This window comes from Aulonocara stuartgranti (genome assembly GCF_965226115.1).
Source record: "Aulonocara stuartgranti genome assembly, chromosome: 7".
NCBI lineage: Eukaryota > Metazoa > Chordata > Actinopteri > Cichliformes > Cichlidae > Aulonocara > Aulonocara stuartgranti.
The window spans coordinates 40,141,474-40,166,557 of NC_138945.1; the positions used below are offsets into that span (position 1 = coordinate 40,141,474).

At 44.3% G+C, this 25,084-nt stretch overlaps 2 protein-coding genes across 4 annotated transcripts in view; both read left to right on the forward strand.

The window, feature by feature from the left end:
• LOC309712217 (scavenger receptor cysteine-rich type 1 protein M130-like) overlaps positions 1 to 25,084 on the forward strand; it is a 66,539-nt gene that overhangs the window by 29,766 nt on the left and 11,689 nt on the right. For all 3 annotated transcript variants that reach the window (XM_082542860.1, XM_082542862.1, XM_082542861.1), the window contains exons 13-14: positions 18,962 to 19,267; positions 19,346 to 19,645. In XM_082542860.1, the coding sequence (XP_082398986.1) occupies positions 18,962 to 19,267; positions 19,346 to 19,645 (606 nt within the window). The remainder of the gene's footprint in view (positions 1 to 18,961; positions 19,268 to 19,345; positions 19,646 to 25,084) is intronic.
• The window catches only part of LOC309712234 (E3 ubiquitin-protein ligase TRIM21-like), a 53,585-nt gene that overhangs the window by 14,179 nt on the left and 14,322 nt on the right, over positions 1 to 25,084 (forward strand). The window lies entirely within an intron of this gene.

The following is a 25,084-nucleotide window of genomic DNA, read 5'->3' on the forward strand; positions in this document are numbered from 1 at the left end:
TGGAAAAGCTGGTATCAGTGACTACCGACGGGGCTCCTGCTATGATCGGCCGACATACGGGATTCATCGCTCACTGTAAAGGTGACACAGAGTTCCCAAACTTCATGCATTACCACTGCATCATTCACCAGCAGGCGTTATGCCCAAACGTGATCGGCTTCGAGCACGTCATGACTCCCGTCGTGAAGATCATAAACAGCATCCGCTCCAGAGCTAAACAGCACAGAACATTCAAGGTGCTATTGGAGGAGCTGTCAGCTGAATATGGTGACCTGCTACTACATACGGAAATCCGATGGCTCAGCAGGGGACGGATTTTGCTTCGTTTTTTGTCACTTTTGGGTGAAATCAAGGAGTTCATGCAATCCAAAGGGGAAGACACATCTCTGCTGGAGGACACTGAGTGGACACTTGACCTTGCGTTTTTAACAGACATTACTGGGAAACTGAACCATTTGAACTGTGAGCTGCAAGGCAAAGGTAAGACTGTTGCTGACATGATAAGTGCTTTAAATGGATTTAAAGCCCAGATGAGCATCTTCTCTGTGCATTTACAGAGAAAAAAGGTGCTGCACTTTCCCTCTGTGCAGATGGTGCTGAAAGACAATGCTTCTGCATCTGAGACTTTTGACAAAGTTGCAGAAAAGTACACTCAAGTCATAAACCGACTTGGTCAAGAGTTTGAGAACAGGTTTTGTGACCTTGATCAGCTTGAGCCATGTGTCTCATTTGTTTCCAATCCTTTCATGAATGTGGACACAACATGCATTGCTGAGCAACTAAGTTCAATGTTCAGCTTGGATGCTGGACAGGTGGAAATCGAAATTGTAACATTGCAAAATGACGTCCACCTCAAAGCCTATCTGGGTGCACCAAACTTTTGGTGCCTTGTTGACACAGAAAAGTACAGTGGTGTGTGCACAGCAGCTATGAAGGTTGCCAGCCTGTTTGGTTCAACCTATCTTTGTGAATCAGCCTTTTCTGACATGAACTTCATCAAGAACAAACACAGAACACGCCTCTCCGATGCACATCTGCAAGACTCACTCAGAGTTGCAGTGTCAAGTTATACCCCAGATTACAACACACTGGTGAACAGCATGCAATGCCAGGTTTCCCACTAACAGACAAAGAAAGCCATATTAGATGTTCTCAGTGGCAACATTACAGTGTCATGTCAAAGTTTAATTTAATTATTGAAAAACAAATGTGTTTGTTAAGTGTAACATGTGACAATTTGCTTTAAAATGCTGCCAATTTGGTGAAAAGTTCTGTAAAATTTGAAAGTTGATTTTTTGTATGTTACATACATACAAAAATAATGTATGTAACAGTGCATGATTTGTTAAAATTTGTTAGTGGTAAGTGAAAATGTTGTAGAAGTGATCACTTCAAAATGTAAATACTTGCAGAGATATATAGAAATAAAGCGTTGCATATTGATATTTATGTTTCCTACCTTGTTTCCTAATTGCATTCTTTATAATTATGGTGAAAAATAATTAACATAATTAGTGTCCGTACATAGATGAATATCATTAATTATTAATGATAACCAGTGTTGGGTAAGTTACTTTAAAATAGTAACTTAGTTACATTACTAGTTACTTCTCTCAAAAGTAACTCAGTTACTTCAAGTTACTCGTTACTTTCAAAGTAACTAGTTACTAGGGAAAGTAACTTTGGTTTTACTCAGAATTCTCTTGTTAATGTGTTTCTTCCATAACTTTGCCAGTCTTCTAGCTTGCTTACTTGCCACAAGTGCACTGTGCCACCTACCAATAGAAAGGAAAAGATAATGTGCATATTTCCATGAGAGAAATCCCACGCCTGGACCGTCATTGACTGCTGCCATGATTCTAGCCTACGTCACAGCGTCATGTGCACCTTTTACATCCAACACAAAAACTGCAGTTGTGGTGCTTTCGATTGTACTCGGAAATTCTGCCTTCTGAATAGGAAGATGTAGGTAACACCAGACTGCAGGTGAGCTGCATACAGAGCTGGACTGGGACAGAAAATTACCATTATAGGAAAAATCATAAAGCCTTTGAATGAAAATAAACACTGTTGTGACAGTGATGTACACTGTTTTGATGGTATATATGCATCAATCTATCAATCGTTTGTTGTAAGATTCAGATAATTATTTTTTTAAAAGCTAGACATTTTAAATGAGAATAAGAAAGAAAAGTATTTCTTTGTGCCCCCCTTTCCCTGTTAATGCCCTACCTGGCCCCCTGGCAACACTTTGCTAGACCCGCCCCTGCACAGTTACCAGCTGTCAGTAGAAAAGGATCCTGGTGTTATTTGTCTCTCAGAAACAGTTCATAACTTCCCTTCAACTCATTCATGTCACCTAAAAGGTAAACCTGTTTCTCCATCACCTGTTCAGCTCTGATGATTCAGTAAGGACATCTCCTGGTTTCATCTTCATGTTTCCCTCTCACCACATATCCAAACCGACATCATGACCAGCAGCTTTACAGCTGTGGCTCCAGCAAACATCAGCTGATACTAGAAATTAATATTAAATAAATTCTAACAACAGCTGATCAAGCTTAAAAGTGCTGCTGTTGTTTAGCGCGACATCCGCTGGTTTCCTCTTTCGGCGCAAAGTGAGCGATAAACAAACAAGAGAGCCGATCAGCTGATCATTGATCAGTTTTCATGACTGAAGTAGAAACGGGAGGGGGAGAATGAAAGAAGAAGAGGCAGCTGTGCAGCGTAAACACAGAATAACTCCAGCTTTGTGTCTTTTTCATTGTAGCTGAATTACGGGACAAACTGTTCCTTTTCACCTCAATAAGAAACGCGTAATATTTTCTCTGAATACCAGACGGGACGGTTGGCAACTCTAATAACTTCTAAACAAAATAAAGTTCAACATCAGTAACATCATAGCACCACCCAGCTGTATAGAAACTCCGTCATGCTAGCTAGCACGCAGTACGGAAAACGTCAGAATAACAAAAATAAACTCCACCTAAACTTGGTTCATATTTGACCCAGAGAGACTGCAGGTCATAACTTCTTACCTGAAGTTCAGTTCACACTTGGACCGGCGGCCGGCTGTTGTGCCAAAAAGTGATTGTCTGCCAAAAAGTGATTTCCAGTGTTTCTGTGTATTTTTTATGTGTAATATCTTTACGTATGTTCGTAAATAGACTTCGGTGAACAGGGGATACAAAGGGGTTACATAAAGAATTAAAAAATTATCTGTTTTTTAAGTATCTTTACAACTTGTACTTACATTATAACCAATCCGGTCCTTTATCCCCACTTAAAATATTTTTACAGAACTATTGTAATATTTGCTGCCATTTCTGCTGTCCTGTTGGGCAACTTACTCTTACAAAATACATTTTTAATGTTAATGAGATTTTTTTTACTGCATAAATAAAGGTTATATAAAAGTCGCTGCCAAAAACTGATTGCGGCTTGTATCTTGCTACACGAATGTTGTTTGTGGCTCAAGATGACTTTATGTCATCCATAAGGGATGCATTTGACATATGTTTAACATATTATAGCCCAACAAGTTACTTATAGCACTTTAAATATGAGCAATCGCTTTTTGGCAAATACCGGAAATCAGTTTTTGGCAGACAATCACTTTTTGGCACAACACCGCCTCGGGTCTCTTTTCCTTCTGCGCCCCCTTTCCTTCATCCACCTGCTGGCCTCCACCACTTGCTAATGTTACTGAATCTGTGGAAGCTCCGCGATAGCCACCACACGAAGTAACGAGTAACGAGCCTATCTAAATCCCAGTAACGACTAACGCGTTCCTGATTTTGGCATAATAACTAGTTACCGTGCTCGTTACCACAATAATAACGTAGTTACTGTAACGCGTTACTTAATAACACGTTAGTCCCAACACTGTTGATAACACATAATTAAGTTAAACTGAGGAAATTTGTTATTTGAGAAGTGTGTGTCAAACTGGTAGCCCTTCACATTAATCGGTACCCAAGAAGTAGCTCTCACTTTCAAAAAGGTTGGTGACCCCTGTCCTAGGGTCTTTTAGACTGTCAGTGGTCAAAGTCAGAAAGTAGTCACATTTAGCCTTCCTGATGGAGAAAGTAAACAGATTACACAGCTGACAAAAACATAGCCAATCAGCATCAGATCCAGACTTTCTAGCAGCTGCCCAGGCCTGGTTTCCTTTATATAGGAGACCGGCCAATTCAGAATTGAACCAGGGGCTGTCCCAACCTTTCACACTGACCTAACAAAAATTTGTCTGCAAAGGAGATAAAACTCTCCTGAAAATATTTCCAAGCTAAACTGATATTGTCAATATGACATGAAAAACTGAAAAAACCCTGAAATTTCTCACTGAAAAGCTTTAAATTTCTTTTTGTGATAATGTGATGCTTGAGGAGTGAGATTTTAGTGTTTCTCATAGCACCAACTACGCAGTAATCAATCAGGTCATTGACAAAAACTGCTGATATAGAAAAGTAAAAAGAAAAAAAAAACGGTCAATAAGAGAAGATTTATCTGGGGATTTGAGATCAAGGCATGTGGGAATAATTTGCGTTAGATTTAAAAGCAAGCAGTGTGCCTTCATCAGACACAGAAGAAAGCCAGTTCCAATTAAAATCACCTACCAGAATGATTTCTGGTAGGTGACAGACTGAACGGTAAATGTTAAATCCATCAATTGCCATGTCTTAATGCAGTATAGATTTGGATAGCCAGAAACAACAATTATATCAGGACCAGTTAAACAGGCCCAGATTCTAATCATATCCATCTTAGAAACCACACTACGAGCGTTTATATGAAGGATGTGTAACCCAGGCATCATTATTAGACACTTATGTATAGTTTTCTGGTTAACAAACAACTGTAGAGCTAGTATTATAGCTGACACCACACGTAGAATTTAAGTTATCACAGAAAGGATGACATTTTTCTAAAACCAGTAAACAATAAAATCTGAAGAAAAAAAAATCAGATTCAGTCACGCTAATGTTCCAAGGCCTACGAAGAGATCCAATCTCCAGTGCTGATGTCACATAGCCTATAACTACTACCCATGAGTATAAACCAGGGGTCAGCAACCCTGGGCACACGAAGGGTTAACTGATGGCACGACCATAGCTGGACTGGCCATCAGGGATACCAGGCATTTGCTCGGTGGGCCGATGGTGATTTTTCATTTTTATAGGCGGATGGGTTTTTTTTCTTTTTTTTTGTAACTGTATAAACAATGAAAGGTGGTGGATTGGCCAGATGCTGGCAGATGTGTAAAAATAACTCAGTTGTTTGGTGGTGACTATGGTGGAGCTTCCACAGAGGCCAGCAGGTGGATGAGGAAAAGGGGAGGCAGGAAGAGGAGAGACCCGAGGCGGTCGCCGGTCCGAGTGTCAGGTGAACTGAACTTCAGGTAAGAAGTTATGACCTGCAGTCTATCTGGGTCAGATATAAACCAAGTTTAGGTGGAGTTTATTTTCGTTGTGCTAACTTTTTACAATCAATTACAATAACTTGTACTGCGTACAAGCATGATGGAGTTTCTATACAATAATAATAATGGATTGGATTTATATAGCGCTTTTCAAGGCACCCAAAGCGCTTTACAATGCCACTATTCATTCACTCTCGCATTCACACACTGGTGGAGGCAGCTACGGTTGTAGCCACAGCTGCCCTGGGGCAGACTGACAGAAGCGAGGCTGCCATATCGCGCCATCGGCCCCTCTGGCCAACACCAGTAGGCGATAGGGTAAAGTGTCTTGCCCAAGGACACAACGACCAGGACAGAGAGCCCGGGGATCAAACCGGCGACCTTCCGGTTACAGATACGCTTCCCAACCCCCTGAGCCACGGTCGCCCAGCTAGGTGAGTGCTATGATGTTACTGATAGCGAACTTTATTTTATTCATAAGATTAGTAGAGTTGCCAACCGTCCTGTAAAAACTGAATCGTCCCGCATTCAGAGAAAATATTACGCGTTTTGTATTGAGCTGAGAAGGAACACAGCATGTCCCGTACTTTAGCTAGAATGGAAAAAGACACAAAGCTGGATTTATTCTGCGTCCTTACGCTGTCAGCTGCCTCTTCTTCTCTCATTCAATCATGAAACTGATCAATAATCAGCTGATTGGCTTTTCTCTCTTGTTTGTTTATTGCCCACTTTGCTCCAGAAAGAGGAAACCAGCAGATGTCGCATTAAACAACAGCAACGTGTTTAAGCTTGATCAGCTGTTGTTAGAATTTATTTAATATTAATTTCTAATATCAGCTGATGTTTGCTGGAGCCACAGCTGTAAAAGCTGCTGGTCATGATATCAGTTTGTATATCTGGTGAGAGGGAAACATGAAGATGGAACCAGGAGATGTCCTTACTGAATCATCAGAGCTGAACAGGTGATGGAGAAACAGGTTTACCTTTTAGGTGACATGAATTAGTTGAAGGGAAGTTATGAACTGTTTCTGAGGGACAAATAGCACCAGGATCCTTTTTTATGTAGCTGACAGCTGGTAACTGTGCAGGGGCGGGTATAGCAAAGTTTTGCCAGGGGGCCAGGTAGGGCATTTATAAATGGTAAAATGATAAATGGCCTGTATTTGTATAGCGCTTTAACTCAGTCCCTAAGGACCCCCAAAGCGCTTTACACTACATTCTATGCGCTTACCTGCTGCTCTCTGGCAGGTAGCTCCATGCCCTCCTGGGTTTTAATTGCACCTTAGAACACACATGCATCAACACTACAATGAGCGGGTGGAGGGTGGTTTGGAGTCTTCTCTCACCCCCATTCTCTGCGGCCTGCTGGAGCGGGGGGGCCGGGAGGAGGAGTTGGCCGTCCGACTGCGGTCTGGAGTGTGGGGCCTCCCTGCTGCTGCAGAGTTGGGGCGGTCTGCCTCCCCCCACCGCAGAGAAAAAGGGTAACACCACCTGGGTCTGGGTGCAGTTCCCCCCTCCAGGGGCAAGGGTACCTAGACCCGGTTCATAGAGTACGCTTGGGGAGTGTGATTGTGTGTACAGCGTCTCTTTATGTCTGTCTCCACGTTGGTTGAGTGTGGAGTAAGTGCATATGAGAGCATGAGGGTGGGAATGGATGTTTGTATCTGTGTGTGCCTGTATGTCTGTGTCTATATGTCAGGTTGGGTTTCAGACGCCACCTCTCTGGGGACATCTCAGGCCCTCCAAGGTTTGGAGGCCTATCTCCACCCACCACCACTTCCCCTGCCAGTGGCGGACTCCCTCAGGTGCGTTGGTGGTTCTTTGTGTCTGGGGATGGGCGTCCAGGTACACACCGGCTCACTCCTTGGCGGCCGCTTATCGGGGCCTGGAGCCTGGGGCTCGCTCGGGCCACTTCGGAGGTGGGGTGCCCCCGGCCTCTCGGCCTGGGGCTCGGTCACTCAGGCACAGCTGGCTGCCGGCGGAGCTCACGGGCACGTCACTGCAACCCCCCCTGGCTTCTGCACGGTGGCTGCTGAGTGAGCCCTCGTCTGGGACTCTCCTCAGCTCTTACTGGGACAGTGGCGCGGCTGCCCCTCTGTTGGTCTTCCTTGGTCTCTTGTGTTCTGGGGGCCTCTGGATGTCTGGAGTTTTGATCTCCTCCATACCTGCTTCATACCCTGGAGGATGGGGCTGTGGCTCCCCACACTCCCTAGCAGATCGTTACATGGAGAAACCTTTGGAATACAAGCATGCTGATCCACACAGGTATGCACACAGGTGTACACACGGGTATTCACAGACGCGGACTACAGCTTTCTTGGCTGCTGCCTCAAAGCACACTGTGCGCTGTCTATCTTGCGTGCTTTAATTTAAAATATATCACATGTGAAAGTGTCGAGAAATTCCTTTGTTATGTTATTAAAATACCCTCTGTCCAAGGGTCCTGCTCTACCTGCATTGCTCCGCCCACCCCTGAGGTTCATCCCTTCAGTTATGACCAGTATCCAGCATGGGATACTGCCTGACGGACCATTTCGTGGGCTGCATCGCCCACTCTGCCTATGTGGACCTCAAGCGTCATCCTAAGAAAGAAAGAAAGCACTGGTGAACTCAGCAACGCAAAAAACCTGGATGTCCATGGAAGAGAAACCTGGATGTCCGGGGTTTCTCTTCCATGAGGAAGCGAAACCCCGGACATGCAATCTAATTTCTCAATGGTGCGACAAAAAAAATTCCTAGGTTGCACCGGTGCAACCAGCCATTGAAGTAAAAACATAAACAAAAAGACTTTGCAACTCTGACAGTCTCCGTGTGGTCAACAACAGACACACATTACGCCCATTCTATTTGGGTGGTCAAACCCAATTAGAGATAGTGAGGGCGGGACCTGTAGTCCTACTCGTGTGTACGTTTGAAAGTGGAGGCGGATAGAGAGAGGCGAGTAGCTTGAATAAGGTGATATCGATTTATTAAATCCTGAATCAACTATTAAATATAAAGGTATTTTGCCAGAAATGCTATAATCTCAGGTTAAACCTGACAAATCTATTTCAACAACCACCAAACAGCTAAAACAGCAAATGAGAGCAGGTAAACGTCAACATCAGTGAGATGGCAGCTTTCTCACCCGACGGCATGAACACGGACACGCCGTCGGTGCTGAAAGCTGACAGCTCACAGATTCTGATGTGTCGGGTCCATGCTTCGTGTTTACGTCTTTTTTTTGCTCTAGATTCTGAAACTGCAGCTTTTCTCTCTCTCCAACCAAAATTCACTGAACCAGCAGCAAAAGAAGATCAAAACTACGCTTCACATTTGCTAAACATCGTCATAAGTTCCCTCTTACTTTTCCCGTTTTGCTTTCACCACGATAAAATCCCACTTCATGCACAGCTCTCCCTCTCTCTCTCTCTCTCTCTCTCTCTCTCAGTGTACTTCAAGACCAGTTTCCCATCTCAAATCTCTGTTTTCTGCATTATTCGTTTGTTTATTACACACATTGACTGTAGAAAAGATGGACAGAGCCAGAGTCTGCGCAGTAGTGACTTGAGGTGGAGCGACTGTGTAACGCTTTCGCCCACACACCCGCTGGACGTGACCAGTGTTGCCAACTTAGCGACTTTGTCGCTATATTTAGCGAGTTTTCAGACCCCTTAAATGCTTAAAAAGACGTGAAAGCGCGTATCGCTTTTACTCTCAACAAGCAGCGGGTGCTGTAACGCAGTCAGTTCTTCTTTTACTTTTATGCTGTTTTGTGGATGGTTTAAAACTACTTATAAACACACACACACAAAGTAACTCCACCAGAGTGCCTATTTCGGGTCACTTTTGCCGGTCCAAGCCCGGGTAAAGGAGCAGGGTTGGAATTGTGACATTAAAAAAACAATTGCTAAAAGAAATTTAATTTGTAGTTCTAAATAAACTCTAAATGCATTTAGGACGTTTTTTACTCACTTTATGTCTCTTCCACGATGTTATTTCTCTCTCCAACAACATAGGTTACAATTAGATTAGCATGACCAATTATGCAAATTTGGCGATGATGTCATTTAGCGACTTCTAGCGACTTTTAGGACAGCCAATAGCGATTTTCCTTACTGAGGAGACGGCAACACTGGACGTGACCGCAAACACGCCCCCCTACACTTTTTTTGTAGCCTGGCTGCTCGAGTTTTTTTGCTGGTTTACCGCGACTGACGACTCGTTTAATTAAGGTCAATACAACCATGTCACTGTTATAAAAAAAGACATACAGCTTATCATCTTATAGTTCTAAAATCACTCTGTTGTTAATTTATTTGCTAGCTTAGCCGCTAGCATACACTAGCTAACTAGCTGTTGCTAGCTAGTTAGCGATGCTACACACCTAATACTCTAATAGTCTGTGTTATTGAAGGATTCAGCACTTCTTATGTTTTTTTTTATCCATTTTTAGACAGCGGCGAGATCAGCTGTACACTCCACAGCCCAGAGTTACTGTTAATATCAAAAATATAATGCTGTCCTTTGAGATTTTAACATAAGACTGTGAGTGTAATGGATCCAAAACTGTTTAAATCTTCAGAGCCGTCTACAGCCTGGTAACATGGAAACTTTAAAAAAATCAGCAGAACGTTTCAGTAGTGTAGTCTAATTTGTTCTTTTCATTTAATAATAGTCCATATTATATCAACAGCTACATTCACCCTGGAGAGAAACTAGTGAGGGAGACCATTAGGATCAAGCTGGGTTTCCTGGGTCCAGAGGTTTGGAGAAACTTCTTCCCTTTCTTTCATCACAGCTGTCCTGTGCCTGTGCTACAGTACTTTAATCCATAGTTCCTGATTAATGAGGAGTTACTGAAGTACAAGCTTTTAAAAAAGATGTTACTGTCTTTACAGATGTGGCAAGAGACTGAAAACATGCTGTTGTTTGCACATATTTAATATTCAGCTCTGCACAGGAGCTGCAGCAGGGTGCCGCCTGTTGTTTTTAAAGTATAATACTTGTAATAAAAGTAAATCAAATCAAATCACTTTTTTTGTCACATCACATGTGCAGGTACACTGGTACAGTACATGCGAGTGAAATTCTTGTGTGCGAGCTTCACAAGCAACAGACGTGTGCAAAAAAATACAATAACATAAAACAAGCAAAATATAAGAATGGCTAAATCTGAGAGTAATAGATATATGTACAATATAAGAGTGTATGCATTACTGGATGTGTCATGGTTCTGCGTCGGTGACCCAGTGTTTTAGATTTTTGTACTCTTATTTTTGATATTATGAATGACAGTTTGTGTTTTGGTTTCCCAGTCTTTATTCTGTGCTCCCTCTGTTTTCCGTCATCCCTGCCTGTGTATCCCCTGTAGTGTAGTCAGGTCTCTGTGTTAAGCACGCATCTCTGAGTCTGTATTTGTGTTTCCTGTTTTATTTTGAAAGTCCGTGTCTGATCTCAGTGTGTTCACTTTACACTTCCTTGTCTCGTCAGTTCAGAATCAGAATCAGAATCAGAATGGGGTTTATTGCCAAATGTTGAGCAGGTTTACAACATTAGGAAATTGCTGCGGTGCTTCAGTGCAAACATGCTGTCATAAATAGCACTTAAATAGACATGGAAAAAAATAAAAGTAGGGATAAGAATTAAAAGTGCTACGTGGAAAGATATGTGCATGAGATATACATGAGATATACATGAGATATACATGAGATATATACATGAGAATAAGAATTAAGAGTGCTACGTTGAAAGATATATACATGAGTGATTCTGATTTCCCCCAGTTGTGCTCTCCTTCTGTGTCTCATTCCCCTCGTTACTTCCCAGTGTATTTAAACCCTGTGTTTCTCTGAGTCAGTGTCGCATCGTCCCTCATGCTGTGTGGAGCTCCCTGTGTCTCACTGTGAGCTTAGTTTGCGTTTGTATAACTTTCCCCTGCTAGCAAATAAAACTGAGTTCTTTGTGTATAAACCTCGTGCCTGAGTGCCTGCATTTTGGGTCCAACTCCTGCCTGCTGCACAGCGATTCATAACAGAATGACGCGACCACAACATGGACCCAGCAGACTTACCTGGGGAGAGCGATCTGATACGAGTCCAACGCCTAGTCGAGTGGATAACCCACACTTCTAATACAAGGGCAAAGATTGTGGGGATAAATGCTATTGAAGCAATCCTCGAAGGAAATTCCTATCTCCGACAGGTCAGAGGATGTTTGGCCAGTTTGAAAGAAGCCCGGGAGGCGGCACGAGCTCTGGAAATATCGGACTTGGCCCAGCAGCAACAAACAACAGCCACCCTGGAGCAGCCGCGCCAGCCTCACCGGCTGGATGTGGTTTTGCCCTGCTCGTCGGAGCCGTCTGCGGGGAAGAAACGACAATCGCGCCGCCGGCGCGCCACCCCACAGCCGGACATTCAGACTTCTAAATCAGCTCCTGCTGGAAGCTTGGATGAGCCCATCCAGCACTCCGCAGTTCCCACGCCGCCACCTGCCTTGTCCCCTGGGGGTTCTGGAGAGCCCGGCCAGCCCTCCCTCATGTCTGCTGGGGGTTCTGGAGAGCCCGGCCAGCACTTTTTCATCTCCGCTGGGGGGTCCGAGGGGCCCGTTCAGCCACCCGTCTCCGCTGGAGGGTCCAAGGGGCCCGTTCAGCCATCACCGTCATCCACGCCTGCAGCGGCCTCGTCAGCTGGAGGGCCCGAGGGGCTTGTTCAGCCATCACCGTCATCCACGCCTGCAGCGGCCTCGTCAGCTGGAGGGCCCGAGGGGCCGGTTCAGCCATCACCATCATCAGCTGGGGGTCCAGGAGGACCCAGCCAGCACGTCTTTATGTCTGCTGACAGTTCTGGCGAGACCGTTCAGCCACCACCGGCTCCACCACCGCCTGCAGCAGCTTCATCCACGCCGCCTGCAGCAGCTTCATCCACGCCTTCCGCCTCGCCTGGTCCAGCCTCCTCGCCTTCCGCCTCGCCTGGTCCAGCCTCCTCGCCTTCCTCTGGTTCCGCGGCTGCTATGTTGCCCTCTGGTCCAGCCTCGTCTGGTCCTGCAGTTGACTTGCCACTTCCTCGTCCACACTTTGCACGGCCGGCTCGTCCCCAAGATCTCCTTCGCCTGAGTCGCCGCCGTTGCCATGCGCACGGTCGGCCCCCTGAGCTGTTTCCACGTCGCCGCCATTGTTCTGGTTGGGACGACATCTTCCACGCATTTCCTGATGAATCTACAGACTGAGTCTGTGTACTCATCAATGTCATTAGCAGCCACGTGAAACATTCCCCAGTCCGCGTGATCAAAACAGTCCCGCAGCGTAGACTCCGACCAACTGTGCACCGCCCTCAGGGTTGGAGCTTCCTGTTTCAGCTTCTGCCTGTAGGCGGGCAGGAGCAGGATGGAGCGGTGATCTGATTGCCCGAATGGAGCACGGGGAAGGGCTTTGTACGCATCCCGGAAAGAGGTGTAGCAGTGGTCAAGTAGCCTGTCTCCACGAGTGTTGAAATGGATGTGTTGGTGGAGTTTTGGTGAAACTTTCTTCAGGTTTCCCTTATTAACCCTTTACAGCCGATCGGAGCGGGCACGCTCTGTTTTGCGTAACTATTTTTAAATCCCGGTAGCTCTGCAACCAAGTAAGCTAGCGCAATAATTTTTTTTGCATATGAAACTGGAGGAGTTGTACTTACATCTTATGCCATCAGCTTGTCCTAGGTCACAGTTTCCTTCCACATATAGCTTTGCAAAAACTGCATAAAAATCACTTGCAGCAACAAAAACATGATATTCCAGAAACACGCTTCGCCCAGACCTGCCCGAAACCGGAAGTGACGTCATTTTGCGGAAATGTAGTTTTTTACGATCGGGGCCTTATGAGCTTGTGTTTTACTTGTTATGTGTTTTAAAAAGTTATGTTTGACTTTATGACTTTCTGTGTCGTTTCTGGGATGCTTAAGACTCATATTGCACTGCTGGAAATAGTTTATTTTGATGCATATGCTGTTATTTTGCAAATTTGCACTATAATATTTATTTTCGTTTTTCCTGCAGTATATAAAAATTGGTGTATTTCAAAAATAAAACTATGAAGACACTCAAAATAAATTTCCTGTGGTGGGAAACTAGTTTGTGTAACTTTTTTGTATTTACAGTTTTGAGGGATAAGCCTCTTAAATTTCTCTAACTAGAAATATATGTTAAAAAAACAAAAACGATTTTCAATTTTTTTGTAGTTTATTGCACTTTTTTGCAATTTATGTAATTACTATGCACCTAATGCAGACATATTATTAAAGTTTGGGCTATAATGGTTGTATTGATGTATAGCAACTTGAAATGCTCCCAAAAATGGCTCCACAGCATGTAAAAATATAATATAAGCTCTGGCGAACTTGGTTCTATGGTAGGTCTTAAAGGGTTAAAGTCCCCGGTCGTGATAAACGTCGCCTCTGGGTGTGCGGTTTCCTCACTGCTGATCGCGCTGTACAGTTCCCTGAGTGCTCGGTCAGTGTCGGCTTGTGGGGGAATGAGGTGGCGTCTCGGGTGAGATGCAAACGGAGGGTCCGTGTTGCAAAACTTGAACTCCGGAAAGTGATGAGAAAGTCCGTCTTTTATGTCCAGTAAAGTTTGACACCTCAGGCTGTCAGGTTAAAACACTCGGTCGTGTTTTCGTAGCGTAAACGCTGGCCCTCCTCTCAGAGCCTACGCTCTATCTGCTATTCCCGAACAGATATACGCAAGTTTCTCCGTGACTGCAGCTGCCAGTCAAAGCTGTTATGATGACGTTTCACCCCAATTTAACATCACCGCGGTAGGAATTATAATCAAACTTATGGGAATGGAGATGCCTTGGACATGATGACCCTTGGACATCAATCAGCATGAGGAGAACTATTGATAACAAAAGAAAGAATCTTTGGAAAAAAATTATCTAAGGAGAATTTATTTATTTTAGTCTGACCCCAGTTCCATCCACTAAGGCAGGGTTTATGACCTATACTGCAGCCAGACACCAGGGGTCGATAGAGATGTTTTGGCTTCATTTTTGGGGCGCTGTCGCATCGTCCATGTTTTCTACAGTCAATGATTACGCACAAGTCATGGACAGTGCTGTCGGCCGCTGTTTTTTTTTTTGTTTTTTGTTTTTTGTTTTGCCAAAATTGCAAAACACTTAGCAAAAACTCTAACTTTCCTCTGCTTCACTTCAGTAGCATTGGGTAATGATCATATGTTGATTCAATGTGTTCTTCAGTTTTTGATTCACTGCAGAATATTTTTAAGGCAGTTATATGCTATAAAAAGCCAAAAAATGATAGACTCCAAGCTAAAGCCCAGGGGGGAATTAATTTAAAAGTGTATACAAATTGAAGAAAGTGGCTTGACCAGTTTCCCTGGCTAAGATACAGTAAATCTGACAATAAGATGCACTGCATTTACTGTTGTGAGTGTGGAAAGATCATGGCCGGCAATACTGCATTTGTGACTGCCGCTAATATGTTTCGAACTGAAACACACAATTAAAACACACATTATATGCCGCGATAAAGGTCCCCTGTGCTGTGGCAAAAAGTTAGTCTAAAGCCCTGCCTTCACGATAGCCAACTATGGGAACAACACTCTCCAGGAGTTAGGCGTATGGATATATAAGTCTTCAATAAAGGGAAGATTGCATGAAATGAAATCCAGAGGGTTAACTGCAATGTGCAAGCCACTAATATGCCTCAAGAATAGAAAAACATGGAAAAACATACTTTTAACAGATAAAACCAAGATCAACCTCTATCAGAATGACAGCGAGAAAAAAGAAGGGAGAAGGCATGGAACATGATCCAAAGCATACTACATCATCTGTAAAACACAGCAAAGGCAGTGTGATGGCTCGGGCATCCATAGCTGCCAGTGGCAGTGGAACACTAGTGTTTATTGATGATGTGGCACAGGACAGAAGCTTCATAATGTGACACACATTTTAAATGGGAGACAGGTCTGGACTGCAGTCAGGCCACTCTAGTACCTGCACTCTTTTGCTACAAAGCCACACTGTTGTAACACATGCAGAACGTGGCTTCACATTGTCCTGCTGAAATAAGAAGGCAGGTCCGTGAAAAATATATTGCTTGGATGGCAGCATATGTTGCTCCCAAACCTGTATGTACCTTACAGCAGCGGTCCCCAACCCCCGGGCCTCAGACCGGTACCGGTCCGTGAGTCGTTTGGTACCGGGCCGCGAGAGTGAGGCTCAGGTGTGAAATGTATAGTTTTCAGGGTTTTTATCGGTTTTGAGCGTTGTTTTGTTATCGTTTTTATCGTTTACTCGGTTTTCCTTGATCTTTTCACGTGTGTTATGAATAAATTTTCTTTTTTTCGGTACCGGTACTAGTTTTATTTTGTTGTATTTATCCGCGACACCTTAAAGGCCGGTCCATGAAAATATTGTCGGGCATAAACCGGTCCGTGGTGCAAAAAAGGTTGGGGACTGCTGCCTTACAGCATTAATGGTGCCTTCACAGATGTGCAAGTTACCCATGCCATGGGCACTAACACACCCCCAATACCATCTCAGATGCTGGCTTTTAAACTTGCGTTGATAACAATTCGGGTGACCCATTTACTCTTTGGTTCAGAGGCCACGACATCTATCAGTTCCAAAAACAATTGGAAATGTGGACTTGTCAGACCACAGCACACATTTATATTGCATCAGTCCATCTCGGATGGGTTCAGGCCCAGAGAAGCTGGCAGTGTTTCTGGGTGTTGTTGATATATGGCTTTTGCTTTGCATGGTAGAGTTTTAACTTGCACTTGCACTGTAGATGTAGCGATGAACTAGGTTAACTGACAATGGTTTTCTGAAGTATTCCTTAGCCCATGTGGTAATATCCTTTACAGAGTGATGTCGGTTTTTAATGCACCTAAGGGATCAAAGGTCACGGGCATCCAGTGTTGGTATTCGGCTTTGCATCTTGCGTGCAGAGATTTCTTCACATTCTCTGGATCTTTTGATTATATTATGGACAGTTGATCATGAAATCCCTAGATTCTTTGCAATTGTTCGTTGAGAAACATTGTTCTTAAACTGCTGAATTTGTCCAATCAGTTGTTCACAAAATGGTGAACCTCACCCCATACTTGCTTGTGAACATCTCAGACTATTGGGGATGCTCCTTTTATACCATGACAATTAAGCTGTTCACCTGTGGAATGTTTAAAACAGGTGTTTTTTGAACATTCCTCAACTTTCTCAGTCTTTTGCTGCCCCTGTCCCAGCTTTTTTGGAACAGGTTGCAGGCATCAAATTCAAAATAACACAAAACAATAATAAAGTTTGTTAGTTTGAAGACAGATATCTTGTCTTTCTAGTGTATTCAATTGAATATACGTTGGAAAGGACCACTGTATTCTGTTTTTATTTACTTTTTTTTTTTTTTGCCTGTCCCGTTTGGTTCTTTTGCCATCAGAATTATTGTCTAAAGGCTAGGAAAGATACCCAACAGATTTACTTTACCAAATTGACCATCCCAGCCTTGCCGTAATGGTCTATTTGATTCACCTTTTATTGTTTATTTTATTTATTTATTTTATTTTCAGACAGACTTGAATGAGGAAAAGAAAAGGGAGAAAGGAAGCAGGGGGGGGGGAGGAGAACAGCGGAGAAAAGGGACAGGGATAAAGGGCAAAAAAACAAAAACCAACTAAGTAAGCAGACACAAAAAAATGCATATATCAATCACCTGGATCACCTGTTGAAAAAGAAAAAAGAAAACAAGCAGAAGGAAACGAGAGCAATACAATAAACAACATCACAATGATATATGGGAATATAATAGTAAATACTAAATATTAAACATTACTGTGCAGCACGTAAGATCGACAGCGCACAGTGTGCTTTGAGGTAGGAGCCAAAAAGGGTGTCGTTTGTGGGTGTGATCACCCGTGTGTACACCTGTGAGCATGGACGCGCTTGTTTTTAAAAGGTTCCTTCATGTAATGATCTGCTAGAGGGTGTGGGGGAGCCACAGACCCGTCCTCCAGGGCATGAAGCAGGTATGGAGGAGATCAAGACTCCAGACATCCAGAGGCCCCCAGAACACAAGAGACCAAGGAAGACCAACAGAGGGGCAGCCGCGCCACTGTCCCAGAAAGAGCTGAGGAGAGTCCCAGATGAGGGCTCACCCAGCAGCCGCGGAGCAGAAGCCAGGGGGGGTTGCAGTGACGTACCCGTGAGCTCCGCCGGCAGCCAGCTGCGCCAGAATGACCGAGCCCCAGGCCGAGAGGCCAAGGGCACCCCACCCCCAAAGTGGCCCGAGGAAGCCCCAGGCTCCAGGCCCCGATAAGCAGCCACCAAGGAGTGAGCCGGTGTGTACCTGGGCGCCCACCCCCGGACACAAAGAACCACCAACGCACCGATGTCTGAGGGAGTCCGCCACTGGCAGGGGAAGTGGTGGGGGGAGATAGGCCTCCATCCCTTAAAGGGCCTGAGATGTCCCCAGAGAGGTGGCGTCTGATACCCAACCTGACATATAGACACAGACATACAGGCACACACAGATACAAACATCCATTCCCACCCTCATGCTCTCATATGCAATTACTCAACACTCACCCAACGTGGAGACAGACATAAAGAGACGCTGTACACACAATCACACTCCCCAAGCGTACTCTAAGAACCGGGTCTAGGTACCTTTGCCCCTGGAGGGGGGAACTGCACCCAGACCCAGGTGGTGTTACCCTTTTTCCCTGCGGTGGGAAGAAGCAGACCGCCCCGACTCCGCAGGCCCCACACTCCAGTCGGACGGCCAACTCCTCCTCCCGGCCCCCCCGCTCCAGCAGGTCACAGAGAACGGGGGTGTGAGAAGACTCCAAAACCTCCCTCCGCCCGCTCATATGTAGTGTTGATGCATTTATTTACATTTTACACAATGTCCCAACTTCATTGGGAATTGGGGTTGCACTTGACTTCCAGGTATAAACCCTCAAATGCAGACCTTAAAGCAGATAACTCATAAGCTGGAGAGGAAATTGTGTATTACAAATTTAGAAGACCATCAATTAGCCTGGAGAAATAGTTTGCTGCTTTATTAAAAAAGAAAAAAAGCTCTGTGTATCTTGTTGCTTTCTATCTGACCGTGTCTTTTGGGGTACTGGTTTCACAGAACAAATGTTGAGGGAAGATGAAAACAGGAAGGAGATTTGTGAATAAAACCATCAAATGAGCGCTTAAATAGATGGATAATACACTATCATCATCAAAAGGAAAATAAAGAAACGTAAAATATAATATGTCAACAAATTTGTCTCTCTGGCCATGTCATGTCCCTCCATCAGCTGCACCGATTTTACTGGTTCCACAAGAAAAAGGGACAATACTACACATCCACAAAGGGAACCAGTAGGCTGGGGCTGCAACTACAGCTTTTTTTTTTATTATGAAATCTAACTGTGATGCTAACATGTTTCCAGTGTCATCTTGGAGTTGTGCTGAGGTTGAATCAGTGAATAGTTGTTTGCTGCCATCTTTTTCTTGTGTGTCTGCTGTCTCTGATCTCTCTGTTTGATCTTCTCTGATGTCTCCAGACTCTGTCAGGCTGCTGAATGGTTCCAGTCTGTGTTCAGGCAGACTGGAGGTGAAGTCTAACCAGAGCTGGTCCTCAGTGTGTGAAGCTGACTTTGACCAGAAGGATGCAGAGGTGGTCTGCAGGGAGTTTGGCTGTGGGCCTCCTTTGGTCCTCCAGGGGGAGCTCTATGGAGAAGTGGAGGCTTCAGTGTGGAGCAAAGAGTTCCAGTGTGGAGGCCATGAGTCTGCTCTCCTGGACTGTAGAAGCTCAGGCTCAGCTAGAAACAGCTGCTCACCTGGCAAAGCTGTTGGACTCACCTGCTCAGGTAGAAGAGGAGCTGCAGCTTTGATCTGGCTCAAACTCACTTTATTTGTTTATTGATGACTCTCTGCTTTCTGTTCAGAGTCTGATGATGTCAGGCTGGTAGGAGGACCCAGTCGCTGTGCAGGTACACTGGAGTTAAAACATCTTAGAGAATGGAGACCAATGGGGTACTCTGATGATTCCTGGACCCTGAAGGCAGCAGCTGTTGTGTGTGAACAACTGGACTGTGGCTCAGCTGTTTCTATGGAAGCGGCACAGTCCTCATACAAATTTGTGTGGTTGATCAGGTCTTCCTGTATTGTGTCCAAAACTCCTCTGTCCAATAGGGATTGTGCAATATCAGATCAGCTTGACTACATCCTGAAACTCACCTGCTCAGGTAATTATGTTGAAGATATTATCCATGACTGTGTGCTCTCTTTGTTGTAGACTTTCACTTTCTGTTCCTTTAAAAATGCACATTGGTGTTCTGGTATATCTTATCTGACTATCCAGAGTTGAGAGTTTTTAGGACATCTTGAAGTAATAAATCATCTGCATAGCAGTGAAAATGTACGCTATGCCTTCTGATGATACTGCCTAAGGGAAGCATGTATAATGTAAACAGAATTGGTCCTAGCACTGAACTCCACTGGAACTCCATAATTAAACTTAGTGTATGAAGAGAACTCTCCATCTAATTCAATTCAATTCAATTCAATTTTATTTATATAGCACCAAATCACAACAAAAGTCCCCTCAAAGCGCTTCATAGATACAGAGAAAAACCCAACAATCATATGACCCCCTATGAGCAAGCACTTTGGCGACAGTGGGAAGGAAAAACTCCCTTTTAACAGGAAGAAACCTCCGGCAGAACCAGGCTCAGGGAGGGGCGGCCATCTGTCGCCACTAGTTAGGGTGAGAGAAGAAAGACAGGATAAAGACATGCTGTGGAAGAGAGACAGAGGTTAAGAACAGATATGATTCAATGCAGAGAGGTCTATTAACACATACTGAGTGAGAAAGGTGACTGGAAAGGAAAAACTCAATGCATCATGGGAATCCCCGGCAGCCTACGTCTATTGCAGCATAACTAAGGGAGGATTCAGGGTCACCTGGTCCAGCCCTAACTATATGCTTTAGCAAAAAGGAAAGTTTTAAGCCTAATCTTGAAAGTAGAGATAGTGTCTGTCTCCTGAATCCAAACTTGAAGCTGGTTCCACAGAAGAGGGGCCTGAAAACTGAAGGCTCTCCCTCCCATTCTACTTTTAAATACTCTAGGAACAACAAGTAAGCCTGCAGTGTGAGAGCAAAGTGCTCTAATAGGGTGGTATGGTACTACAAGGTCATTAAGATAAGATGGGGCCTGATTATTTAAGACCTTGTATGTGAGGAGCAGGATTTTGAATTCAATTCTGGATTTAACAGGAAGCCAATGAAGGGAAGCCAAAACAGGAGAAATATGCTTATGCTCTCTCTTTCTAGTCTCTGTCAGGACTCTTGCTGCAGCATTTTGGATTAACTGAAGGCTTTTCAGCGAGTTTTTAGGACATCCTGATAATAAAGAATTACAGTAGTCCAGCCTGGAAGTAATAAATGCATGGTCTAGTTTTTCAGCGTCACTAAGAGACAGGATATTTCTAGAGATGTTGCGGAAATGGAAGAAAGCAGTCTTACATATTTGTTTAATATGTGCATTGAAGGACATATCCTGGTCAAAAATGACTCCTAGGTTCCTCACAGCGTTACTGGAGGCCAAGGTAATGCCATCCAGAGGAAGAATCTGGTTAGATACCATATTTCTATGGCCGAGTACAATAACCTCAGTTTTATCTGAATTAAGAAGCAGAAAGTTAGCAGTCATCCAGGTCTTTATGTCTTTAAGACATTCCTGCAGTTTAACTAATTGGTGTGTGTTATCTGGCTTCATGGACAGATAGAGCTGGGTGTCATCTGCATAGCAGTGAAAAATTATGCTAAGTCTTCTAATGATGCTGCCTAAGGGAAGCATGTATAATGTAAATAGAATTGGTCCTAGCACCGAACCCGGTGGAACACCATAACTGACCTTAGTGTGTGAAGAGGACTCTGCATTTACATGTACAACTTGGAGTCTGTTAGATAGATATGATACAAACCACTGCAGTGCAGTACCTGTAATACCTACAGCATGTTCTAATCGCTCTAATAGGATATTATGATCGACAGTATCGAACACTGCACTGAGGTCTAGCAGGACAAGCACAGAGATGAGTCCACTGTCTGAGGCCATAAGAAGATCATTTGTAACCTTCACTAAAGCTGTTTCTGTGCTGTGATGAGCTCTGAAACCTGACTGAAACTCTTCAAATAAACCATTTCTCTGCAGATGATCTGTTAGCTGTTTGACAACTACTCTTTCAAGGATTTTTGATATGAAAGGAAGGTTGGAGATTGGCCTATAATTAGCTAAGACTGCTGGGTCTAGAGATGGCTTTTTGAGTAAAGGTTTGACTACAGCTAGCTTGAAGGCCTGTGGTACATAGCCGATCATTAGAGATAGGTTGATCATATTTAAGATTGAAGCATTAATTAATGGCAGGACTTCTTTGAGCAGTTTTGTAGGAATGGGGTCTAAAAGACACGTTGATGGTTTGGAGGAAGTAATTATTGAAGTTAACTCAGAAAGATCAATTGGAGAAAAAGAGTCTAACTTAACATCAATGGTACTAAGAGTAGCTGTAGATAATATTACATCTGTTGGATGATTATTGGTAATTTTTTTCTCTAATGATAAAATTTTTATTTGTGAAGAAGTTCATGAAGTCATTACTAATTAGTGTTAAAGGGATGGTTGGCTCAACAGTGCTCTGACTTTTGGTCAGCCTGGCTACAGTGCTGAAGACAAACCTGGGGTTGTTCTCATTTTCTTCAATCAGTGACAAATAGTAAGATGTTCTGGCTTTGCGGAGGGCTTTCTTATAAAGCAGCAAACTATTTCTCCAGGCTAAATGATGATCCTCTAAATTTGTGACACGCCATTTCCTCTCCAGCTTACGAGTCATCTGCTTTAGGCTACGTGTTTGAGAATTATACCACGGAGTCAGGTACTTCTGATTAGAGACCTTAGTAGGGATGGGTACCGATATCCGGTGCCATTATGGCACCGGTTCTGACATAAACGGTAGTAACCAGACCGAAAAGCAGCGCACATTTCGGTGCTTTTTTTTCCTGAGATGTCACACACTTTGAATTCTAGCCAATCATTTTACCTTTGCGAGCGTAGTAGGCGGGTCCAGGTACGTACGTTCTTTTAGAGCAGAGCTACAGATTAAAAATGCCCAAGGCGAAGCGGTCAAAGTCTGGCTGTACTTCACAGCAAAAGATACAAACTCAGCAGCCTGCAACAAGTGCTTTAAGGTGATACTGTGCAAAGGAGGTAACACCTCGAATCTGATGAAACACCTGGCGACGCATAGCGTTTTTTTAAAAGCCGAGAAATGTGCCGTATTTGATAGCTTGCTGCGAGACCTCACACCGAGCACATCTACTGCGGGTGTGGTGCCTGTTATCGGACCCAGAGTTAGCAACATCCCCCAAGAAACCAAAGAGGAGAGTCCTGGCCCCTAGCCCTGCCAGTGTAGCAGAAATGATGACGGATGATGATGGCAGCAGCAGCCGTTCTTCTCTGCGTGAGTAGCTAAATGTTGTTCGTGTGTAATTTACGTTGAGTAGGCTAACCACGTTATTACATTAATGCACGTAAGGTGAACTAGCAAACATCATCATAGCTACATGCGGCTGTCTTCTTGTTTGATGGCAGATACTCCCTTCACCCTGGCCAAAAAGGCTAAAATGGCCAAAGAAAAAGTGAAAAACAGTTAAACATGAGAGGTTTTTGGACAAAGTTGGTATTTTTCCATTGTTTAAGCACTGCTTCCAGCCAAGAGTGATACCATCTATGCCCTATAGCTGCAGAAAAGGCTAACATTGTTATCTTTTTACAAAAAACAGCTAAACATGAGAGGTTTTTGGACAAAGTTTTTGTTCTTGATTCTTTAAGCACCGTTTAAGCACCGGCACCGTTTCAAAAGTACCGGTTTGGTACTGGTATCGGATAAAACCTAAACGATACCCATCCCTAGACCTTAGTTTTCACAGGAGCTACAGTATCCAGAGTCGTACGCAGTGAGGAGGTAAAATTATTAACAAGATAATCGACCTCTGTTGGGGTAGCGTTCAGATAGCTGCTCTGCTCTGTGTTGGTACAGGTCATTGAAGATGATAACAGTGGGTGGATTATATTCTTAAACTTAGTTACAGCACTTTCAGAAAGACATCTACTGTGATGAAGTCTACTCTCCACTGCTGTGTAATCAATTACTGTAAATGTAAATGTTATCAGGAAATGATCAGACAGGAGAGGGTTTTCAGGAAACACTGTTAAATGTTCAGCTTCTATGCCATATGATAGAACAAGATCTAGAGTGTGATTAAAGTGGTGGGTGGGTTCTTTTACATTTTGAGAGAAGCCAATTGAGTCTAATAACAGATTAAATGCCATGTTGAGGCTGTCATTTTTAGCGTCTACATGGATGTTAAAATCACCCACAATAATTATTTTATCTGAGCTGAGAACTAAATCAGATAAAAAGTCTGAGAAATCAGACAGAAACTTCGTGTAAGGCCAAGGTGGACGATATATGATAACAAGTAAGACTGGTTTCTGAGTTTTACAGCTGGGGTGGACAAGGCTAAGCATCAGGCTTTCGTTAATTAATAGGCTGGTGTGAAAAATTGCTGCCACTGTGCTTTGAGATTTCTGATAGTTAGAATGACTCGGGGGTGTTGATTCGTTTAAACTAACATAATCATCCGGCTGCAACCAGGTTTCTGTAAGGCAGAGTAAATCGATTTGATGATCAATTATTAAGTCATGTACTATCTACATTAACAAACTGGAGTCTATTAGATAGACATGATACAAATCACTGGAGTGCAGTGCCTGTAATACCAACAGCATGCTCTAATCACTCTAATAGAATATTATGGTTGAGTGGGGTCGTTGCACCTCCGGCGGCATGCCCCGGATCCGGCGGCAGTGTCACAGGTCCGGTGGCCTACCACGGTTCCAGGGGTAGCGGCGTAGCAGCACGGGCAGCCTGCCCCTGGTCCGGTGGCAGCCTTGCAGCTCTGGCGGCCGCCCACGATGGCAAAACTTCCTTGCTGACACCAGGAACTTGCGCGCCCTACGCAGGTCCCGCTGGCATGCTCATCTCGTGCTCGAGCAGAGTGGGTCCCTCCGGCGCGCTGACCTACTGCTTGGGCAGAGTGGGTCCCCGGGCATGCTGATCTCCTGCTCGGGCGCTGCAGCTGCAGGTGGTAGAGCCGATGGTGATGGTGGTGTGGCGGCTGCAGGTGCTAGATTGGGTGGATTTGCAGCACCAACAGGTAGGTGAAGTGATGTAGGTGAAGTAGGCTTATGAAGCAGCGGCTGGGGCTGTGCAGAGCAGTCAGTCCATTCCAGCCCTGGTAGCGTTCCGCAATCCTCTGCTGGCAGACTAAACTCCCCCGAGTGTTCAGCAGAGGATAGAGACGGCCGAGTTGCCGGCTGAGCTACAGCGAACTGAGCTACAGGCCGGGGCAGCAGCATTAGCTGTCTCACAGTTCAGTGACAAAACCGATGTCCTTTTTACTCACCACAGCTGGCTGTTGGAAAGACTGGGAATCCGGCTGCGTTGAGGAGCCTGTTCTGAGAAACCATCCTACTCTAAACTTTAAACCATAACCTTAACAAGTATTCCGGATGGGTGAGAGAAAAAGAAGTCAATTTGGCGTTGGTTTTGTGCGAATGCGC